The sequence below is a fragment of the Gallinula chloropus genome (assembly GCF_964237585.1).
Source record: "Gallinula chloropus genome assembly, chromosome: 19".
NCBI lineage: Eukaryota > Metazoa > Chordata > Aves > Gruiformes > Rallidae > Gallinula > Gallinula chloropus.
The window spans coordinates 6853753-6870415 of record NC_140104.1 but is presented as its reverse complement, the minus strand read 5'-3'; the positions used below and the strand labels follow the sequence as shown (position 1 = coordinate 6870415).

The 16663-nt window shown below is 61.0% G+C and overlaps 1 protein-coding gene across 1 annotated transcript in view; it reads right to left on the bottom strand.

Moving 5' to 3' along the window:
- Positions 1 to 10805, bottom strand: part of HIP1 (huntingtin interacting protein 1) — a gene marked incomplete at its 5' end in the record, with an annotated part of 38766 nt that extends 27961 nt beyond the window's left edge. The window contains one exon of the mRNA XM_084273230.1: positions 10683 to 10805. Coding sequence (XP_084129356.1) covers positions 10683 to 10805 — 123 coding nt within the window. The remainder of the gene's footprint in view (positions 1 to 10682) is intronic.
- Between the last annotated feature and the right edge of the window lie 5858 nt (positions 10806 to 16663).

Here is a 16663-nt window from a genome sequence, read left to right as displayed (position 1 = left end):
GGGATGTCACTGCCCATGGCAGGGGGAGCAGGGAGGGGGTCTGAGGTCCCTTCCCACCCAAACCATTCTGGGAGTCTGCGATCCTACCTGGGATGGGGAAGGCACCAGCTGAGCTCCCCGACCCAAACGTTCAGACTCCAGCAGCCACAACAACTGTGTGTGAGCGGCTGGTGGCAGCCGGCTGGACACCCACCCCTGACCCTCGACACCAGCCCTGGCTCATCCCTGTTCCCCCACGGTCCCAGCTGCACACACGGGTTATCTGGGAAGTCTCCTTGACTCCGGCAGAGCCTGACTCTTCCTTCACACCCACACCCACCGCAGCAGCAGCTGCTTCCTTCTCGTGAGGCGAATGCCAACACTGCCAGATAAGCAGCACACCCAGGGGGAGGAGAGAGGGTCAGCAGGGGTCAGGGCTGCACAGCCGAGCTGTCTGTGCTGTGCTCCTCTGTCCTCAGGGGGCTGTGAGATAAATGCCCCCAGCATCCATCCCCATCAAGGGGCCATTTCCACCCACAGATCGTGCAGCCTCTCTGGGTTTGGGCAGTGCTGTCCGTGACAGCCCCGGGGAGGTTCCCAGCCCTGAGGTTGCTGATGGTTGCAGGGAGAGGTTGGTGCAAAGCGGTGGTGCCAGCTTGCAGCAACCTCTTCCTCCTCCTCCTCCTCCTCCTCCCAGTGCTCCCAGGGTCTTTTCTGCTTCCTCCTGCACTGCAAGCCCCTTCCCCACTCACCCACCCCCAGCCCAAATCCCCCTGTGAGCCGGTGCCCAGATGTGCCAGGTGCAGGGGGCTGTGAGGAGCTGCAGGTCCTGTTGTCATCCGAATGGGCCGTGGGCTTATCCCCCTCCCAGAGAGCCAAGGTGCCCATTTTGGGCTGGGGAGGGGGTGGGGAATGGCAGCGGAAGTGATCCCCTGTCCCAAGGACAGACAGAACTGACATATCAAATACACCCTGTGCAGTCGGTGACCGGTGCTGGGACAACAGCCCAGAGATGAACCTGCTCCCACCTCCCTCAGCATGGGGAGAGCTCCCAGCACCCAGCCCCTGCCACTGGAAAGGTTCAGTCTTCATAATTAATAAACCTTCTTTTAATGATGCCACAGGACACAAGCCTGTATCTGTTTAATGAACACACAGGACCTGAAGGCGATAGTGGGCTGCTGGCACTGGAGCAGGACAGCTCCACCTCATCCCCCAGGACTCTGGAAAGGAGCATCCAGCCTCATTAAGCTGTGACCATCCAGCCTCCTTACGCTGTGCCTGCAGCCCCCCAGCCCCAGCAGCCTCCCTGGTGCCATGGAGCCACCCCGAGCTGTAACTAGAGCTCGGTGCTCTGCCGTGGGGTATCTGTTCCCGGGGTGGACGAGCCAGATGGGGCAGAGGAGGAGGAAGGGGTGTTCCCTGATGGATGCACAAACGGACACTAACCCAGTCCTGCTCCAGTACAGAGCTGTGGTACCCAGCCGGTGGGCTACACTCCCCGTGTTCCACACCCCTCCTGTGCCGGGGGATGCTCCCCACTGCAGGGGATGCTCCCCTCTGCAAGTGATGCTCCAGGCAAGGAGCTCTGTGATTCTGCCCGGGCTGGGAGCATCCAGCCTGCTGCCCACTTGTTGGGTGGGGAAAGCACCCGGGGAGCACCCGGAGCTGGAGCACAGATCTGGGCTGGGATGGAGGGTGGAGCTGGCGGTGGGGAGAGCTGGGGGTATAAAGGGAGCTGTGTTACTGCTGCCCAACACTCACGGATGGAGAGTCGCAGGCACGGCTCTGCAAAAGGCTGTGAAATCCCCTCCTGAGACCTAAATATTAGTTTGTACTCATGTTCCCTGTTGGCAAACAAAGGCTGCTGGCTGGCTGGCGTGCCAGCATGCCCCTCAGCTCACCCAGCCCAGGAAGAAAGGGCTCCTCTGTGCTGCTCCGGCACCGCAGCTGGGAGGAACCCGGAGCGTAACGCCCAGCTCCGGGGGTGGGAAACACACCCGTGCCCCTGGGATGGCCACAGGACATGGATGAGAGGCCCCTGGCCTGGGCACAGCCAGCAAGGCAGCTCCACCGCGCCTCTCTGCAGCAGGAGCTGCCCCATGGCTCACCCAGGTGTGATCCCACAGGGACATGGGCTGGTGTGGGGGGTCAGGGGGCTGCACCCACCACCCCGCTCCCTGCCTCCTCCTGCCATGAGCTGAGCACACGGGTCCTTCCTCCCTCCCTCCAAGGCTGGAAAAGATGGAGAACCCGAGGGTGAGGATAAGAAGCTCTCGCCATGGCTGCACAGGCGGCTCGAAGGATGCTGAGCAGCGAGCACACTGCTTTCCCACACAGGCTGGGAAGGGGCTGGGATGCCCCTGGAGGGGCTGGGATCGGATACCCAGCATCTGCTTCTCGCCAGAAGAGAGGAGCCATCAGTCTCCATTCCCTCAGATAGGGAGCAGCCGTTCGTAGCAGCTCCACAATGTGCAGCATCCCTTCTTCCCAGGGATGGGAAAAGCAGCTGAGTAACCAGAGAGGAATTGCTCCCAAGCTACTGAGTGCAGCAGAGAGGGAAGAGGAGGGGTTAAAATCATCAGTGGTGCCACGGGGCAGCCTGGCCAATGGCCATGTCCACACCTGGCTGGTGAGAAGAAAGAACTGGCGCAGGTTTGACCCAGCTGAACCTTCCCCATGCCCATGTCCTATCCCCAGCAGACATCAGTTCCGTGGCAGCGAGCAGCAGCAGGCACCCAGAATGCTTCCCGTGGGATAAGAGCTCTCAGAGGGGGACACAGCAGCCATGGTGTGCCCCAAGACGGTCTCCCAGCATTAAGAGGTTGATGGAGAAGTCCAGAGGTGATGCAGTTATCTACGGGAGAGAGGAGCAGCCTGTCTGGGATGCCCAGGGGAGCCTGTGCCAGCCCTTGGGCAGTGGCAGGGCAGCTCTGCCCACACACCCCTGCTGCACTGCAGCCAAAATCCAGCTCATTCGAAGGGGCTGGAACCCACAGGCTTTGTCCAGCAAATGGTCCTGTTCTCTGGCTCTGGTTTATTTGTGGCCATGCAGCAGATGAGGCTTTGCTTCCCCCCCCCCCCCCCCCCCCAGGAACCACTGCACTCTGCTCACCTCCCAGCAGCTTCAGCAAACACCCAACTGCTTGTCCCCCCATTATTAATCGGTGCCGGTTTGGCCAACGCCGCGGGCACGCGGGCGGCTCTTCTGCCAAACTGCTGCTCTGGGATGTGGCATCTGGGAGGGGAGTTCCAAAAAACACAGGCAGGGTGAGAGTCCCTGTCCCTGGGAAAGCCACCTCGAGGGTGTGAGAGCGCTGAGAACATGGCAGGGGAGAAAGGAGCCCCAATCTGGGTGGGAAAACTGGGGGACATGGAGCCCAGCTCGGCGCTCGCGGCAGTGGGACATCTCAGCTAGAGAATAACAGCACTGGAATGCAGGAGTGAGAGCAGCCCTATTTCCAGCTGCGGCTCCTCCCTGCGTGCTTGGCCTCCCAGACGACTCTGAAACTCAAGGCACTTCTTTCCGAGCTATAAAAAGAGCTGGAGTGGGACTGCAACAGCCAGGAAGACAAACAAGAGGAGCGTGTCCTCCCGCTGAGGCCAAGAGCATCTCCCCAGGAGAGGAGCACAGCCAGGAGATGGTTTTGCTCCACCCAACCCCTCATCTAACATCACCCTTTGAGGTGCCCCCCAGGAGGGAGAGCTGTGGGGCACAGCAGGAACTCCAGGCTGGATCCCCCCCCCTCCAAAAACCCAGTCATCCCACCACCTCCCACCCTTCCTGCACAAGGAGAAGGGGGGAAGGTCCAGCTGTTACCCCAAAACAAGCTGGGCTGCAGAGCTGCTCCTCTCACACCTTCTCACTCTCCTCTCCCGCTGCAAAAAGCGCTGCTAGGTTTTGGGGGGGGTTTCCTTCTAAACTCTGCTCCTCAGAGGTGCTGCCACTGTTGCTGATGGGCCTGGCCTTGGTCAGTGGCAGGTCTGGCCTCGAGCTGCTGGCGTTGGCTCAGTCAGAGCTGGGGGAAGCTGCTGGCAGAAGCCCCCCCGCTCCCAAACCCTCACCACCCAAACCCAGAGCACCCACCCAGCTGCTGACAAGTCCTGCCAGACAAGGGCCCAATCCTGAGTTACAAGAGGGAGCTCCTCTGAAGGAGGCTGGAGATAGGGAAAAGTCGTCGTACACTGAGTGGGGGAGACCCTGGCACAGGGTGCCCAGAGGAGCTGGGGCCACCCCAGGGTCCCTGGCAGGGCTCAAGGCCGGGTTGGATGGGGCTTGGGGCACCCTGGGCTGGGGGGTGTCCCCATCCGTGGCAGGGGGGGGCACAGGGGACTCTGAAGGTCCCTTCCCATCCAAACCAGTCTGGGGGTCCATTGTAACTTCCCCTTTGGCAGGTGGAGTAGGGACCATTCACCTGGCAGCATCGTTAGCCCAGGGCAGCACAGGGTGTATAATTAGTGCAGCCGTGGGCCGGGACTCGCGCGTCCGGGCTCAGCTCCCAGCCGTGCTGCTGGTGTCTGTCACCGGGAACAGGCTGTCCCCAGGAAGCTTCCTCACTTGGTGACTCTGCAAAACACATCAGCCAAGCTGGTGGCAGAGATCAGGGCCAGGACCGGCCCTTCCTCCAGCCCTGCTGCTGCTGCGGGCCCCGGCCCCACATCCCACCGCCCCGGCACAGGTTGTGGGGAGAGGGACTGAGTTCCTCTGGGACAAAGGGGTTTCAAGCCGATTCTCCACAGCCCATGCCAGTGCCCAGCCCCCAGGGCTGAGCCATGGGGCTGCCCCCAAAGCTGCTTCTCCTACCTGCACTGGGGGTTCCCAGGCTGGCCCTCACCAACCTCCCAGCACAGCTTCAAGGCTTCCTGTGTCCTGACTGTGGGTTTTAAATGTATTTATCAATATTCATCCTTTAAAAAAAAAAAATCTAACAAAAAAGGGGTTTTTAAGCACCCTGTTTAAGAACAAGCCAGCAAAGACCTACTCAGGTTCCAGCCACCAGTCCCTCTCTTGCTTGCTTTGGTTTAGGAATACATCCCAGTTATCCAGCCCAGAAAGTCCCATCTCTGAGGACCTGGGTGCCTGCCGAGCTGTGCAAAGGCTGGAGTTGCTATTTTAGCCAGCCAGCCACAGCAGCAGAGGGGCTCAGCAGCCAGAGGTGGGCAGTGGGATGACCATGGGCACAGCATTGATGCCGGAGCAGGTGATGCTCAGCCTGTGTCGTATCCATGGGATGATGCGCTGGGGCTGCCACAGGCACCTTCTCCCCATCCTCAGTTTCTCAATCTTCAACCCAAATTGTGCTTCCTGCAGCTTCAGCCCCTTCACTTTGCTCTGTCCAGAGGTTTTTTCCCCCTGGAAGAGCAAAGCTGTGACAAGCCACCCTGTCCCTGTGACAGGCACCTGCTTCCAGCTGCCCCCCCCACTATTTTCCCTGGGCTCCAGGATCACTGCTGGTGCTGGCAGAGGGGGACACACTTGGGACAGAGTCCTCAATGGGGAATTTGGTAAAAATAACCCCCCTTGTCTGAGCACTCCTCCCCAGCTGAAGTTCAGGGAGGGAGAGCCCCTGTGCAGGCACCCTCAGCCGGACCCACTTGGCTGCCACCCAGCTCACAGCACCCGGCTGAACTCCGGCCACGATCAGGGCAGCATGTGCAGAATTGGGGTTTGGGGCAGGGGAATTGGGGTTTGGGGCAGGGGAACTGGGGTTGGGGCAGGGGAACTGGGGTTTGGGGCAGGGGAACTGGGGTTTGGGGCAGGGGAACTGGGGTTTGGGGCAGCAGTGTCCCCCAGCCCTTGGCATCCCCACCTTTGGTGCGATTTATGGTGAGTGACTCTAGTCACTCGGTGGGTCAGAACCACTGTGTCCCTGTCTGAGCAGCCCCTGGACTCTGGCAGATGCTGCTTGCTGCCAGCAGCAGACCTGTTTATCCTCCTGAGCTCAGCCACCTCTGGAGTCCATTAAAAATCCAGTTATTTCTGCCTATATTTAAAAAAACCCCACCCCAAATCCTTCCAGACTGGCAAATGAAACCCTGGTGAAAGAAAAGCTCTTTTCTTTCCCTGGGGATGGAAGTTCCAGCGAGGGACTTGCCGAGGAGAGATGACTCATTCCTTCACCGCTGAAGTTTATTCAATCCTGAGCACCTCTAACTCAAATTAAAAGACAGGAGACCAAAACCACAGGGGTTCACCCAGCACAAAGCACAGCAGCTGGTTTTCCTGGAGATGAAAGAGCCCTGAATTAATCCCCTGCATCACCTACTCCCCCCCGGGGATGGGCTAAGCTGCCTTCAGCCCTCCCTCCACACAGCCAGGAGCTATTTTTTCCTGTTCTTGCTCATGTCAATATGTTTCTTTAAATATCCTTTCAGAGAGGCTATATATATAGAGCCCAGCTCTGTGCTCTGAAGGAGCCTCATTTCCTGTGTAAGAACCCGAGTTCTTGGCAAAGCTGCTGGTGGCTGCAGCATCTGAACCACAGAACTTGGTGGTTTCTTTTTTCAGCAGTGAAATGGTATTTCCTCCATGGCTGCAAGTTGTAGCACGCTGGGGCTGCTCCAGAACCATCCAGGCTGCTCCGGATGGGAGGTGCTGGGCCACAATCCCAATTAGGGAAACGATGGGGGCAAAGGATTAATTGTGTTAATGGTGGTGGGAGGGAGGGCTGCCACGGCACCCAAAGGTGGCACAGCAGGGAACAAGAGGAGCACAAAGCTGCTCTCAACCTGGATTTGGCTGGGGAAAGGTCTTGCTTGCCACATGAAAACACAGTGGGGGAGGAGAAGGAAAGCACCTGCTCCACTTGCCATCGCTCTCTGTGTGACTTGTCTCCTCCTTACGCGCGCTCTCTTCACGCCTGGGTTTGCAGAGGGCTCCTCCAGCAGCTCAGCAGGGAAGAAATCAGCTCTCCAGGCCCTGCAGAGGGGTGGTGGGGTGGCTGATGGATGCTCAGGACTGGCACTGGCTGCGTTCAGCCAGGAGCACACCACATCTCCCCACAGAGAGACCCCAGCTGCAAGGTCTGACACCCCCCCTGCACGATGCCAGGGACCTTCTGCGATAGGAGCCAGCTCAGCAGTGTCCTTCTGCACAAATCTATCTTCCCAGGGTAATTCCTGAGGGATAACCTGCTTTCCTTGCTGGCCCAGCTGCAGCACAGTCCTGAGGCCCCAGCATGCAGACATACCAGGGAAGGGGGTGGCCAGGGGCACCCCAAGCACTCTGTGTTTCTCTTTGCTGCTCGGTGACTCTCCCAAGGAAAACCTGCTCTCAGAGAGGATACTCTGCAAGCTGGTTGGAATTTTAAAGAAGTGTCTTCTCCCAATGAGACTGTCAGGACAATCACCCCTGGGACTGATCCCCAGAGGACAAGCAGAGAGAGACACCAGTGGGCATGTAACCTTGGGGCAGAGCTGCACCGTGTCTCCTGGCACAAAGCCCCAGCAGATGTGAGCCCTGAGGGACAAGGACAAAACTCCTGCCCCTCTCCACAAGCCCATGTACAACCCCTGACAGCGCTGCACGGATGTCCTCACGGCCAAGACCCAGCATGGCCTCTGGGCCAGGCAGCCTGTGCTCACAGTGATGCCTGGCCAGGCCTTGGAGGAATGTTCAGGACAGGGGGAAGCACAGGAGAGCTGCATGATCTCTGCAGCCCAGAAGGCATCATGCATCACAATACACAGCTCCCCTTCTGCCCAGAAGTCCTGGGGCAGGAACAGGGACTGGAGCTCAGCACCCATCCTGCTGGGGCTCCAAGGACACTGCTGCTGTCTGAGCACATTTGCCCCTTTCCAACAGTTGGTTTACCCCCCCCAAAAAAAAGGGAAGGGGCCTGTGCAGGGGCAGCCAAGCAGAATCACATGGGATCAGGAAGATCTTCCCACACCTTCAGTTCCCCCAGGTCTGGATGCTGCCCAGGGATGCCATCCACCACCTCCACGAGCCTGCAGCTCTGCCTGCATTGGGGCTGAGCAGGGCCTGGCCTTGTCCCTCCTGGAAGCAAAGGGAACTTGGCCCAACAGCCTGAAACACAAGTGAAGCAGCAGCACAACCCAGCATTTCACCCCCTGTGCATCCTCCATGCCCCACAGAGGTCCTGTGTCCTTCTGGCTCTGTTTTCACCCTCCACACCTTGCACTGCTCGTCCACTGCTGAACATCTTGACCTCTGCCAAACCAGCCAAGCAAGTCAGCACAGAATGAAACACTCAGTGCCACATGGGTGTCTGCTGGGGACAGCTGCAGCAAGGACAAGGGGAGGGGGAGCCAAGGAGGGAAGATCTTGATGCATCAACCACCTTCAGACTTCTCCTACGGAGCTCCAACACCAGGATAGGCTCCTCAACGCAGCCAGGAGAACACGCAGGGGATGCAACGTCAGATTTCCACACAAAATACAAACATTTCTCTCCACACATGGTGGAATTTTCACTTTTGGTGGATTTTCTCCTCCTTTGGACAGTTTGCTCTGCCCAAAGATTTATTCTCCCAGTGCTGAGGCAATGAGGAACCATGAATCATGGCCAGGTGAAACACCAGGCAAAGGGAGACAGTTGTTGCAACACTCATCACCCCTACAGCAGTGATGCACCTCGTAGAGCCACGTGCCTGCAGGACAGCAGAACTGCAGGATCTGGTGTCCCCATGGCTCAACCGCCCATGAAAACTGCCAGCACTGATGGCCAAAGAAAAGGGGAGCCCTTGGGCATGTGTCTGAACCAAACAGCCCCATCTCTGCAGCTCTCAGGAGCAGATCCTGCCCAAGCAGGCAGCGAGGACACAAGAGGCAGCACAACAGCAGGGACGCTGTGTCCCAGCACATCCTCAGGTTTCTCACATCACCAGGAAAACTGAGACACCCCACCAGCTGTGGGAGGAGAAAAGAGCCCACAGGGAAACCTGTTCCTGTGTGTGTCCAGGGCAACAACAGACGGACACTGTCAGGGCAGAGCCATCAGGCAGTGTGCTGACCACCATGGAACACATCCCACCACTGGGTTCCCACTGCCCTGCGAGTGTCCTACTACCTGAATGTCCCACCATGAGAACGTTCAGTCACCAGGACTTAGCACCACCACCAGACCTTCCCATCCCCAGCAGCACCGGAGCTTTCTAGGGTGGTTTTTACAAACTGAGTCTCAGACCAGATAAATCAGGTGGTGCCAAACCCAAGCAGGTGTTATTTGGGCCCACCAAAGGCCTGTTTGGATACATCTTCTGTCTGTTTGGGGTCTTTTATCCCAAAATAACGTGCTGGTGAGCGTGCTGCTGTCAGGAGACAGGCAGATTTGGAGGTGAGGAGGGAACGAGCTGGCACATGCAGAAACATGGGTGAGATCTTCTTTTAAAAGCCATTTAGCAGGTTAAACTGTTCTGAAGAGAAGTCACTTTCATTAAAGAAACAGAACAAACCAAGCCTCAAGAAAACCCCAAAACCCACAAAGTTTCTATTAAAAAAAGTCAGAAAGAAGAAGTTTGATAAAGGCTGTTGAGGACCAATGTGTGGAAGGCGTCAGATCTGACAGGTTCCCCAAACTGAAAGAAAGAACAATGAGGGGAAACCAAACGAGGTGTAAAGAAGAAACCAAAGTGGAGCAAGAAAGGAAACGGTGCAGAGCTGGACACAGAGAAGGATGACAAGCCAGGCAGGAACTGAGCTCCTGAAGATGTGTGTCATGGAATCATAGAATCACAGACTGGTCTGGGTTGGAAGGGACCCCAAGGATCACAGAGCTCCAACCCCCTGCCACAGGCAGGGACACCAACCTCCAGGCCTGGAGCTACACAAGGTTGCCCAGGGCCCCATCCAACCTGGCCTTGAACACCCCCAGGGACGGGGCACCCACCACCTCTCTGGGCAGCCTGTTCCAGCCCCTCACCACCCTCTCTGGAAAGAACTTCCCCCTAATATTTAATTTAAACCTTCCTTCCTTTAGCTTCACTCCATCCCCCTTGTCCTGCCGGCCTCTGTCCCTTGTCCTGCTCTGAATAATTGAGTTCTGAGGTAACTCGAGCTCGGCAGGTGAGACGGGTCCCTGCGCGGGGCCTGGTATCCGGCCCCAAACCCCGATGTTGCTGCCCCGAGCCGGCCCTGGGCCGTCACTCCCATCACCTGCTGCAGGCCCGGGCCGGACCCGTCTCATCCAGGTGCCGCTCGCCCCCCCCCACCCTGAACCCCTCCCGTCCCGCTCGCCCTTCCCCTCCCAGGCCACAGCCGGGTCCAGCCGTCCCCTCGGCCCCCGCCGCCATCGCGGCGCCCCCCGGGCCGGCCTGCGGGTGAGGGGGGAGCGGCCCCGCCTTGACGCCGCGGTGGGGGCTCTTCCCACGCCCCGGGAGGCCCCAGGGGGGGCAGCGCGTCCCCTCCAGGCCCGGGGCTCTCGTGTGCTGAGGCCCGGGGCGGAGAGGGCAGCGGTCCGGGCGCGACGCCCGGCTCCGGCCGGCCTCCCCTGCCGGTAAACACCCCCCGCCCGCCTCAGCCGGGGCCGGGGAGCCCCTCGCTCCCCTGCGCGGGGGCGCTGCTGGGCTCAACCCGCCCGGGTGCCACCGCAGCACAAGCCTCGCGGCCCGAGGGGACCCAGCCCCCCCCCTCCAGCCCACCCCCGGCACCTGGCGAGCTGAGCGCCCGGCCCCGCCCCTCGGGCGTGTCCCTCACCGGTCGGCAGCGCCCGCCGGCCCCGCCCCGCCGCCCCGCCCCGCACCTGGGTCCGCTCGAAGCTCTCCCGCTCCGCCTCCAGGCCGCCGCCGCCGCCGCCCGCCCGCCGGCTCAGCACCTTGGGCAGCGGGTTGGGCACCTGCCGCATGGAGCTGCTCACCCGGTCCATGGCCCCCGCCGCGCCCTGCCCGCCGCGCCGCGCCGCGCCGCCGCTAGCCGGGCCCCGCGCCATTGGCCCGGCCAACCGCCACTCACCTGCGGGCACGCCCCCTCCTCCGGTACCGCCTCCGCCGCCGAATCTCCGCCCCTTCTTTCCCCGCCCCTTCTTTCCCCGCCCCTTCGCTCTGATTGGACCACTCGGGAGGTGCCGAGCTGGTCTGGCGGCGAGCTCACGTGACCGCAGCCAAGCTCATTGGTTCGGCCGCACGTCACTCAAGGCCAACTCCTGCCTCTCCGCCAGAGTCCCGCCCTCTTTCCCGCCTATCGGGACCGCCCCTCTCAGAGCCGCCCGCCTCAGCCCTGCGGCCACGCCTCCGTGCCATCGCGCCGCGCTGATTGGCCACTGCCGGTGTCATTCACACCCCGCTGCCCCTCCCCGCGCCTCACCCGTGCGCGGCGTGGAGCCCCCTGGTGGGAGCGGGGCCAAACCAGCCTCCACCCCGGGGCTCGGGGGACTCGACCCGCTGCCGGGGGGGTCTGAGCTGCGGCCGGAGCCGGCCCGGGCGTGCGGCTCTCGCAGCCTCAGACCCTGCCCCGGGCTCCCGGCCCGGCCCAGCCGCGCGGCGGGACGCGGCCAGCGCTCCCCTCGCCGCTCGGGCCGCACTCGAGACGGGCCGCGGGGGAGCCCCCGTGCGCCCGGCCCCGCCGGCTGCCCGCGGAGCGGTACAAGGAGCCCCGGCGCGGGGTCTCTGCCCGCGGACCTCCCCTCCCGTCCTGTCCCGGGCCGGGGCCAACCCCCTAGCGCGGTGCTGAGCCGCGTTCCGGGCCCCGCCGAGCTCTGGGGGGGAGGTGGGGGTGTGCGGGGGGAGCTCGGGTGGTTGTGGGAGGGGGGTGTCTGGGGGGCGTGCGGGGAGGGGGGGGGAGCTCTGGGGGGGTGTGTGTGCGGGGGGAGCTCTGATGGTTGTGGGGGGTGGTCTGGGGGGCGTGCGGGGAGGGGGGGAGCTCTGGGGGGGAGGGTGTGCGGGGGGAGCTCTGATGGTTGTGGGGGGGGGATCTGGGGGGCGTGCGGGGAGGGGGGGGAACTCTGGGGAGGGGGTGTGCGGGGGGAGCTCTGATGGTTGTGGGGGGGGAGGTCTGGGGGGCGTGCGGGGAGGGGGGGCTCTGGGGGGGGGTGCGGGGGGAGCTCTGATGGTTGTGGGGGGGGGAGGTCTGGGGGGCGTGCGGGGAGGGGGGGGAGCTCTGGGGGGGGGTGTGGGGGGGAGCTCCTGTGGTTGGGGGGTGGGAGGTCTGGGGGGCGTGCGGGGAGGGGGGGGAGCTCTGGGGGGGTGTGGGGGGGAGCTCGGGGGTGTGCGGGCCGGCCAGTGGCTGCTGCGGGCACAGCTGGCGGAGTGGGGCAAGGGGAGCAGGTCATTCCTCAAGCCGCATTGGCAGGAGGGCAAAGAACGGCTGCAGACGTGTGGAAAGCAAGGAAAGAGAAGCAGGAGGAGGGGTTCGCATCCCCTGGGCAGCTGGCAGATGGTGGCCGAGATGCTCTGCTGCATAACCTGACCCAGGCTCGTGTCTTGGGTCCCTTTGCTCATGGGAGGCTGGTGCTGGGGCCTGATCTTTGCCCTCTCTTCATCTGGCAAATTGCTGCGCTGTGAGCAGCTCCTTGTGGTTTAGACCAGGAATCCCATCTCATTCCGGAGGGGATTACCCGTGGGGGACCTTTGCCAGAACTGGAATCTCTCTCCAAAATCCAGAAAAATCGGCACTTTCACAAAGAGAAAACTTGAAGGTTGTTCCCCAGCTCCTGATGGCAAAAAGGCTGCGCTGGGTCCTGCCCGCTGGCTTCTGGGAGCTGTAAAAGCAGATCACCCAAAATCAGCTGGGAGTCTGCACAAACCCATCCTGCCTGTGCTGCCAGGGGCGATGGGGCAATCTGGGAACAGCTGTAGGATGTGGGTTGTCAGGAGCTCTTGTGCAAGCCATTCCCCCTGCATAACTCACTTTTTGAGGCTTATTTTTCAGTTGAAACGGTTGCCACACGAGCATCCTCCTGTAGCTAAGGGTGAACAGGCTGCACGGTCGCTCTTACCCGCCTCTGCCCTGCGGGTACCGGGATTCACGGCTGCTGGGAAATGGGCGGTGCTGGGCAGGAAGGCCACCGCCTCCCACTCAGGTCTGTCTCCTCTCTGTCTGCCTAATGCACTTTCTGGAAACCTGCTTCATCCTTTGGGGCTGGTCCCAGAGGACTTTTAATGGGTGTAATTCAGCCGCTATTCCAGCGAAGTGATTAATAATTGAAGGAATGAAGTCATTGCTAAATAGAGATGGAGGAAAGAAAGAAGAGGAGGGCATTTGGCAAAGGGCTGCAAAGTCCTTGTGATGCCCCTACCTCTCACCCCTCTGCCTGGCTGAAAGCATCCTGCTCCTGTGTAGCATCTGCAGGGCTGGGTCTGGGCAGGCTGGACCTCAAACCCAAGGGGAAAGAGACTTGTGTTATCTGCTCCCTCTTGTTGATGAGCAGGGCCATGTCCTCTGCCATGGCCAGGGCCCAGTGCCCATTCTGAGATGAGCTGACCAACAGTGAGACTGCTGCTTGGGTGGAACCAGAGGAAGGCAGCTAAATCTGTGGCAGAACTGGCCGTTCCAGCTGCTAACTGCCTCCAAGACAGAAGGATGGAGCCAGAATCCAGCCCCTGGGCTGGCCCAGTCCACCCAGTGCCTCTGCTGGGTTTTGCTTTGGGGCTCTGACCAGGCTCGCCTGCTCTGCAGGGATCTGGGGGCTGCTTTCTGGTGGGAGAGGGTGTCTTGATGTTAGTCAGGCTGAGTGGAGAAGACACAGGGCTGTTCCTGCCTGGGATCTGTTTCCCTGCCTTGGATTCCGTGGGGAGATGATGGAGAAGGGCTGGTGTGCAGGGTGCTGCTCTCACTTGGCAGCTCCTTTTCAGAAGCCATGGCTGTGTTCCATCTCCCTGCCTGCTCTGTGCTCCTCCTGCTCCTGTCTGAGAGGCTGGACTGCAGCCTGGAGGCACAGGGTGATGGGAGAGCCTGCCAGAGGGTGTCTGGCCCATGTGGGGAGAGAAATGGGGTTCCCCAGTGCTGCCCACCCCAGTGCAGCCCCTTTCTGAGGCAGGAGACCTTGGGCTGTGGGGCACGGCCACCTTCCTCGCTTCCAGTAGGTTGTCTGCAGCTCTGTCCTCTGCAGGATGGAGACCACAGGTGTGGTGTCTGCTGGGACCTGGTGAGGATGGTGTGTGCCCTCTCTTCTTCCTTTGGGCAGCTCTGCAGTGTGACACCCATTGAGTGCTGACTGAGGCTGGGCAGGAGGGACAGGAGTGGGTCCTTCCCCTGTCTCAGGGCTCCCTCGGGCAGCCTCTCCTTGCTGCTCCCAGGCTCATAACAGCTCGAGGGGGCCGCTCTCTCTCAGCCAGGACATTGGTCTCAACCCAAAGGACCTGCAGCTGGCAGGAGAGGGGCCGGAAGGAGCTGCCAGGGCTGCTGGGATGCTCCTTTCCCGGGAGCTGGAGGCTGCCTTTCCAGCCCCCTCCCCAGCCAGAGCCGGGAGAGTCCCAGGGTGCTCCCGCAACACTCGTCACCCCCGCATGGCCTGGCCCAGGCTCAGGGAGAGCACAGATCCCCCTTGTTTCCACAAGAAAAGAGCGGCACAGAGCGTGCCACAGTCCCTCCTCTGTTACCCAGCTGGCTGTGCCGCAGCAGCGGGGCGCAGGGCTCTGCACAAAGACCCTGCTCCTTTGTCCCTGCCAGAGGGGAGCTCTCAAATGCATCCCCTTCAGCTGCACCCTTAGACACCCCAGGGCACAGCTCCTGGGCCCATGAGTGCACAGGAGCTGTGGGACACGTCTCCCAGGAGGCCAGGCAGTGGGAGGGCAGTGCTGTGACCAGCCCCTCGCAGCGCAACCCACTGTGCAGCCCTGCCCTGGTGATGGGGATATTTGCTCAGAGCCCGGGACAAACACACCTTAGGAGCAAAGTGCCCCTGTGGTGCAGGAAGCAGGCAGGGTCCCAGGGGCAGGGGGGTGGTCCCGGCCCAGCGGGAGGGTCCTGGGTAGAGCAGTGGGCTTGAGGCAGCACGGTGCAGCAGGAGGAGCCTGCATGTGTGTGGGTCCTGGTTTTTAATCTGGGCCAGCCAGACCCTGCTGCTCAGCCCTGGTCTGCCTGTGCCGTGAAAGGGGCCTTGGGCTGCTCCCTGGCCAGCGAGCAGAGCGGAGGGACAGTCCTTGTTCAAGGGGATCAGGCCCCTCCCAGGAACCATAGAAGCACAAGGTTGGAAAAGACCTTTAAGATCACTGAGTCCAACCGTCCCTGTCCTGTGCTAAACCATATCCCTGAGCACCTCATCTACCTGTCCGTTAAACACACCCAGGGGTGGGGAGTCAGCCCCCTCCCTGGGCAGCCTGTTCCACATCCCCACAACTCTTTCAGGGAAGAACTTTTCCCTCACATGTGCTCTGACCCTGCCCTGGCACAGCTTGAGCCCATTGCCCCTTGTCCCATCTCCTGTCCCCTGGCTGAAGAGACCATCACCCACCTCTCTGCACCCTCCTGTCAGGTCACTGTAGAGAGGTGGGAGACAGGAGAGATGCTGAGGCAGAGCAGCTGCTTGAAAGGGGACAGGGAGAAGGTCTTGGAGAGGACCACTTAGCTAAGGAGTTTGAGGGTCCATGAAGCCCTCACCTCTGTCCTGGCTGAGGTCTTCTTCTTGCCCAGCTTTTACAAGGAGGGATGTAACCCCAAAACATCCCAGATGTGTTCTCTGCCCTAAAGCCTCAGCAGCTGCCTCCTGATGCTTTGTCCGAGAATTCGGCCTCAAAGCTGAGCGCAGTTTCCAGCAGGAGATGACTCAGCCTTGGCTGTGGTTCTGCAGAAGTGGCTGCCCGGGTCAGACACCTGCTCCAGAGCAGGGCCTGCAAGTGGGACGAGGTTCCTGCCTGCTGGAGACCTTCCCAGGGCACCGGCAAGTGGGACTGGCTGGAGCATCCCACCCAGCCCAACACCCACCCTGCCTGCCAGGGAAAGGCTGGTCTCTCCAGAGATAGGACATGGCAAGCTCTGCTGCTGTCTTATGAGTCAGCCTGGGGCTGTCAGAACGTGATCACCAAGAGGAGGTTTTCTGTGTGTGACTCGGGGTGTGGGTTGTGTGTAGGACCCCTGTGCTTGCTGCAGAACAGCGTGGGCTGTGCGTGAGGCAGGGGCTGCAGGAAGGCATGGGCTGGAGATCTGTCTTTGTCCTCCCTTTATGTTATGGGCGTAACCCAGCGTTCACCAGAGCTCTTATGGAGCCTTGTCTTTGTTCTCTGGGTTCCTGAAGAGTTTCAATGGTGATGATGCGAGGGCTAGAGCCCCTCTGCTCTGGAGCCAGGCTGGGAGAGCTGGGATGGCTCAGCCCAAAGAGAAGGCTGCTTCTGGGGAGAGCTCTGAGCCCCTCCCCATCCCTCGAGGGGCTCTGGGAGAGCTGGAGAGGGGCTGGTGCCCAGGACAGGGAGGGAAAGGCCCAGGGGAACGGCCTTCAGCTGCAGGAGGGCAGCTGGAGAGAAGCTGGGAGGCAGAAATCCTTCCCAGGGAGGGGGGGAGGAGCCCTGGCACAGGGTGCCCAGATAAGCTGGGGCTGCCCCTGGATCCCTGGCAGGGCTCAAGGCCAGGTTGGATGGGGCTTGGGGAACTCTGGGCTGGTTGCAGGGTGTCACTGCCCCTGGCAGGGTCTGGCAGGCTGATCTCAGGTCCCTTCCCACCCAAACCCTGTGATTAGATGAAGTCCTGTCCTGACTCGCAGCCGTCACACAGAGCTCAGCTGAGGACAACAGGAGGCAGCCTTGGCAAGCACAAAGTGCCACCAACCGCCCAGAGAGGTCGGTCCCTGGGTGT